Source organism: Condylura cristata, unplaced genomic scaffold, assembly GCF_000260355.1.
Source record: "Condylura cristata isolate star-nosed mole 26May11 unplaced genomic scaffold, ConCri1.0 scaffold00021, whole genome shotgun sequence".
Taxonomy (NCBI): Eukaryota; Metazoa; Chordata; class Mammalia; order Eulipotyphla; family Talpidae; genus Condylura; species Condylura cristata.
The window spans coordinates 38,757,420-38,764,486 of NW_004567122.1; the positions used below are offsets into that span (position 1 = coordinate 38,757,420).

The 7,067-nt window shown below is 34.7% G+C and overlaps 1 protein-coding gene across 1 annotated transcript; it reads right to left on the bottom strand.

The window, feature by feature from the left end:
• Positions 1-5,839: 5,839 nt before the first annotated feature.
• Positions 5,840-6,778, bottom strand: LOC101634177 (olfactory receptor 2L13). The gene has a single exon (XM_004686575.1). It carries the CDS (start codon positions 6,776-6,778, stop codon positions 5,840-5,842), a length of 939 nt encoding a protein of 312 aa, XP_004686632.1.
• Positions 6,779-7,067: the final 289 nt, after the last annotated feature.

Consider the following 7,067-nt stretch of genomic DNA (forward strand, 5'->3'; position numbering starts at 1 on the left):
CAATTCCTATGCCGGCTTGGACGCGGTGATCTCGGCGTCTTTACTCTGCCGCCATCTTCCGGAAGTCCCCCTTGGTTACATTTTTTTGGTTGCATTTTTTATAAAATTTTTTCTTTTCTGTATTTTTAAGTTTTAAAAAAATGATTCCAAATTTAACTGTGAGGCAGAAAAATTCATCTTTGTCAGTTTTGTAGTATCTAGAGGTTAATTATCTTTCTGTGGTATATTATTTTCAAGGAGGTTTTCTTGCCCATTTGTATTTTTTCTTTCTTCTCATTGTTTCCTTTTAAGTATGTTCTGGGTATATGGTCACTGCACTGCTGATGCCAGCATGCATGACCTCTGGGTGCTCTAGCTGGTGTGTCAGTGGCTCTTAGGGCTTAATGGTAGAGGTTCATGCATCTTCTACCTGGGCATAGCACTGCAGAATGGCTCTTTGCACACTACTTGTCCTTCCCTGAACTCTACCCAGCTCTCATAAGGCCTGACTATGGCTGGTAGGGTACTATGGGTGTTGTCAAGAACTGTGTTGTTGATGATGGGGCCGATGCTGCTACCTTCAGAGCGCACAAGGACTCTGTGCATACTTCATCCCCCTCCAAAATGGACTCTACCTTAGAAGAGGCCAGAGTGAGCTGTCAGGGTCTCACAAAGATGTGTGAGAGTACAGTTGATGTGGGTAGAGCTAATGCCCCCTTCCCCAAGATGGCATGAGATATCTGCATATCTTCTATTTTATAGTAAATTGGTGACAGAGTTCACTACTTAAATTCCCTGGCATTTCCTATACTCACACTTGGGATGGGTAATTAATCAATTTGTAGATACCACAAGGTTGGATTTGGGGCCCAAGGTAAACATATTCTCACCATGGGTTATCGTTGTTGAGAGGCAGAATTCCCTCCTCTCTCCCAGATAGTAACTTATTCTATTACAGCTGCTACATTTTCACCTGCTCTTATCACTACCCATCTGCATTCTGTTCCTACACCAGATACTCCCTTGTGGTCCTGTGATACCCTGATCAGAAATGTTGTTTACAAGGAGGAGGACAGGCTAATTGCTCAATGTGCATGTTGGATGGATCCACATGTGCAGGAGCTGCTGATGGACAAAATTGCCTGATAATGTTGCTGTCCAGAATATTCCTCTCCTTAAACATGGTGTCAAAAGGGGCAGTGCTAGTCCACATGACCAAACCAGACATAAAACCCACCTCAACTTCATTTGCAACTTGCTCAGAGAATCTAATATTTAGCCACTTCATCTGGAATGATTAGTATGCAATAATTAGGTAATCCACCTCATAGATTCACATGGATCCCACGTATATATCTTGCCTGATATAATTCACTCTTTTTTTGTACCTTTCTTACCCTGCCTCATTTTGACTCTAAAAGTCTTCCATTTTGTATAATCCTTAGAGATCTTTTTATTTTGAGATATGGTGTTGCTTAATTCATGAATTATTGAATCAAACCAATAAGATCACTAAATATTACTCAGATGAATTTTTTTTGAAGATTTATTTATTTATACATACAGAACTGGGGTACAGGCCAGAGGCGTGGGCAGTGAGAAGATTCACCAGAGACATAGTGGGGAGGAGAACAGGCCGACTGACCAAGTACACTGCTGAGGAGAGCAGCGGGCAGGTCAGGAGAGGTCTGTTGGCCATGTGGATCAATTCCAGGACATGCACAGATCGCACTCATGCTGAAGTGGCTTTAACTTCTTAGTGCTGTGCTTTAATCTGCTGTGCCACCTGGGAGGGCCCTGAATTTCGTTTTTGAACAACTCAGGAAGGCAAGGGTAAGAATTTCAGAGAGCAAAGACAGATTAAGCCAAACAAGAAATCTTTCTGAATATTGGTTTCTATACAATCACAAAGACCACATATTAATAAAGCCAGTAGAATAAGAAAAAAGGTTCATTACAGCTGATATCTCAGAAATACAGATTTTTCATGTAAAAAACTGATTTCTATGAACAATTCTATGCCAGTATGTTAATGATTTAGATCAAATATACACATTTTCAGAACTGTTAAACCTCTGAATGAGAAATTACTTGAAAACATTTACAATCAAATTACAAGTAACAATATTGAAAAATTAATCATAGTTCTCTATGAAAACAAGCACACATGTTCAGACAATTTCACTAGTGATTTCTATCAGTTTTTTGAAGTGAACTAATATCTATGCTTCTCAAAATGTTTCAAAGACAGGAAAAAGAGAACATTCCAAAAATATTAAAAAATGTACTAAAAGGACCATACATCATAACAAGAGACAATTATTCAATTTATTTATTTAATTATTCAAATTATTCAATTTATTTAATTACTCAACATCTGAAAATTGATTAATTTATCACATTAACAAAAGGAAATACAAAAATCACATGCTCATTTCAATAGATACAGAGAAAGTATTTGATAACATCAACATATACTGTGATAAAGATTTATAAAAAATGGGGATAGATGGCATATAACAAAATTATGGATATATGTATCATAATTTTACAGCAAAAAATCATTTTAAATATTGAAAAATTAAAACCTCTTCTTTAAAGTTCATTATAAAATAAAGGATATCCACTTTCACCACTATTATTCAACATACTATGAAAATCCTTGCTAGAAAAAGAAACAAATGGAATCCAAATTAGAAAGAAGAATTGAAATTGTAAATATTTGCAAATGATATAATCACATACAAAGAAAACCTTAGGTACACCACTAATAAAACTAATCAAAACAATGAATCCAAAGAGAAAAATGAAAATTTATAAAATCAATTAATAAAAATCAGTTGTGTTCCTATATACAAGCTATGAGTTGACTATATACAAACTATATGTAGAGAAGTAGTCAAGAACATATTCACGTTACATTCAAATAAGAAATAATTAAACTTGGAGGAAACCTTAAAAAGGAGGCAAAGTATCTTCATAAAAATGGTACTCGGAAAACTGCACAGCCACACAGAAAAATGAAATTAGGCCATTTTCTTCCAAAATGCACAACAATTAAGTCAAAATGGATTAGACTTGTATGTAAACCCTGAAACCATAAAATATAAAACAGAAAACATAGGTAAAATACTTTATGACACTGGCTTCAGTGATGTCTTAGTGTATTCTTCTCTAATAGTAAGAAAAACAAAAGAGAATATAAACATTAGTGGGGTTACAGCTAACTAATAACTTTCTGCACATGAAAAGAAACTATCATTAACATGAAAAGATACTATACTGAATGGAAGAAAATACTTTCACAGTATAGATATGACAGGGACATATATCCAAGATCTCCAAAGAACACAAAACTCAACAGAAAGAAAACAAATAATCAATCAATGAACAGCTTAAGGGACATTTGTCCAAGGAAGACATCAGAGTCATGAAAAAATTCCCCTATTTCTTATCAACAAGAAACGGCAAATCAAAATCCCAATTGTAAGTATCTCATATCTGTGAGAACAGACCATATCAAAAAGATCAGAAAAAAACATCTGGTTGATGAGAAAGTAAAGAATAATGAATCTTTCTACATTGTTGGTGGCAATTAAAACTGACCCACCCCTTATGGAAAACAGCATAGCAGATTCTAAAAATATTAATAAATTTACTATAGGGTCCAGCAATCACAGTCATAAGTATCTATACAAAAAATGACAAACACTAATTTGAAGACATATATGCACTTCTGTGCTCATTGCAACACCATAAATACCTAAGTTATGAAGTTAACAAAAGTATCCAATGACAGATGAGTAGATTAAGAAGGTGTGGCATATAGCTATATCCATATGTAGATCTATGTCTGTATCATTTATGTCTATTTCTATATCTATATATCCATCTATATTTATAGTTATCTATTCATGTTGAAAACTAGTTGACTATAAAAAGACAAGATGAATTCTTGCCTTTGTAACAACCTGGATGGAAATGGACTTGATACGTTATGCAAAATAAGTCAGAAGAAAAAAGACAAATACCAGAGGGTGTCACTTGAATGTGGAATACAGAGAAAAGCCAAGCTAATAAAAACTTTAGAAATATGAATGTAAACTGAGGGTACTGAGAGTAGAGGGTGAGACTTGAGAACAAAATGTGTATGGTTCTCAATGGACTATGCGTGCTAGTGGGTGAGATCATCTAAGTCATGTATAGGTTTGTGAACCAATTTTATCGAAAAAAAAAAAAGGGAATATATTAAGTGGAATGGTATGTATATTTAAAACCCTTGAATATGAATTTATATTTGGAAACTTTTGTGAGTAAATAGGAAGAAAAATTTCTGGACTAACACTGATTATTTGAGAAAAATAACTCAGTTGATAATATTTGTGGTATATCTTGTATTTAAAATAGAATCACGAAAACACTCAAGAAAGAATGAATGAAGAGAAACCAAGGAAATGTATAGGGAACTTTAATGTGGTCAACGAAAGGGCGCTGGGGAAGGAATGGACTTCTGTGAGTAACCTAATAGTATTTGTGAATAGGCTTGAAATAAATGTTAGTCAAATATTTTTAAAACAGTTGTTAAACAAAACATTTTGACACTAGCATAGGTTTTCCACCTATGGAAAGTGATATATTCCACACATTGTATTTAAAATCTCATTGAAAAAATGAAAACTTCTGTTTTCATTTTATATATCACATATAACTATTCAGTAATTTGTTCCCCTGAATCTATGTAAATAGCATATTTATAGCCATTTGAATATCTTTTTCCCACTTTGAATGTTGAATAAATTATAGATTATTCTCATATCCTATTTCAGGTAACTTAAGTTCAAAATTTTTTATGCAATCAGAAAAGTCTGATGTCACTTAGGGCCTCTAAAATATATTTATAAAAAAGATATTAATATAGTATAGGCAACAGATATCATGAAACTAAACACAGGAACAGAAACTGAAAATCCAAATAAATCCCAGAAATCTGACTATGGAGTTGAAATTATCAGGGAGGAAGTTTATAAGGAAGAGAAAAAGGGAGAGCATGCTCAGTGAACCATGGTGGGGGAATATAGTATTTTTGTGAAGGGTGTGGTGTGGTAACATACATCTGAAGAGGTATGGACTTATACACAATGTTGGAAACCATTGTTATCTCAATGAAAACAGTACAATGATGAAAAGATATGAGTAGACTTAATTTACAATCATGTGCAGTTGAAATTATTTCTCATAACACATTGTTGCTTCAAAAAAGTGTTTTCAAAGGATAAGCAAACTCAAACACGTTAGCATGCTTGTTTTGCTTGATATTTCATATCCTACCACCTGTGTTTTATATAATATAAAATTTTACACATCATGCAATGAATAAAATATCAATTTGTTGTTTATATATTCTTTGTAATAAAACCATTTTTTGGGTGATCTAATGCAATGCTGTTTAACATAATATACATGAAACAAATGGTGAGTTGAAATGTTTTTATTTAAAACTGTAGTATTCAGTAAGTCTAAAGTACAAACAAACCTTTAAACACCCAAGATGAAAACTAAGTAAGATATTGCATTAACTTTTTAGGTGGATTGCATTGAGTATGAATATAATTATAATAGTTACATATGAACAAATATATGCAATATATTTCATGTCAAATATTATAATAATGTATAATTGCTTTAACATTGATTATAACATTATCTTGGGTTAATTGAATATATTTAGATTGATTTCACTTTTGTAGCTACTAGAAAATATTAAATTATATAATGGCACACATTGCATTTGTATCAGACAGTGATGTTCTAGTCAACATGGGGAGGAAAATAAAGGGAATTGAGAACATTAGACCCATGATTATTTCTTCTTGGAGGAGAATATTGGGAACACTCTTGTCATGGCTCCCAGGACTTCCTTATTCCTTAGGCTATAGATAATGGGATTGAGCATGGGGGTCAGAATGGTATAGAAAACTGCTAGAATCTTATCTTCTGCAGGTGAGCGGAGATTCCTAGGCCTGAGATAAGTATAGACAAAAGGTGCATAGTAAAATGTCACCACCGTTAAATGTGTGGAACAGGTGGTAAAGGCCTTCTTTTGCCCCTCTTTGGAGCGCATATGGTAGACAGCAAAAAGCACCCTACCATAGGAAGCTGTGATTCCAAGAAAAGGAACAAGGAGAAAGAGACTTGTGCTCACAAAAACCATGTACTCATAGATCCAGGTGTCCATACAGGCCAGAGGCAACATAGCTGGGACATCACAGAAGAAGTGATCAATGGCCCTGGACCGGCAGTAAGGAATGTGGAGAGCATAGACTGTGTGTGCTAAAGAGTTGATGGAACCCAAGATCCAAGATCCAATGATCATCTTCACACACACCCTTTTACTCATGCGGATGGGGTAATGGAGGGGGTGGCAGATGGCCACATATCGGTCGTAGGCCATAGAAGCCAAAAGTAAACCCTCAGAACATGCCATAGTCAGAAAAAAGAAGCTCTGAAACCCACATCCAAAGAAGGAGATGCCTTTCTGACCTGAGAAGTAGTTGAACACCATCTTGGGGACAGTGGTGGAGATGTACATGAGGTCCATGAGAGAGAGCTGGCTGAGAAGAATGTACATTGGAGTGTGGAGCCGGGGATCTACACGGATCAGGTGAATCATGGTTGAGTTTCCCAGTGAGGCAAGAAGGAATATGAAGATGATAAGGAGTAAGAGAAGTGAGCCAGTTCGATTTGGAGGAAACAACCCCAACAAAATGAAATCATTGGAAGTGTTATTCCATTTCTCCATGAAAACTTACTTCTTGTTAAACTTCCTTGAAAGAAAATTAAAGACAAAAACAAAGTCTCGAACATGAAATAAAAGAAAGCAGTTGGATAAAAAGGAGCTCTTTAATTTAAAATTAAAAATTATATGTGAGTTATTGGAGTTATATGTGCCAGCTGATCTTGTATGCTGAGTTAAATTCATGTCTGTGGGAAGTGTTGTACTTCCAGTTCATTTAAATGAACAGTGGTATGACGATTTCAGCATTTATGCCCTTCAATTAGTAGAACAAAGCTAGAGCCATCACAGAAGG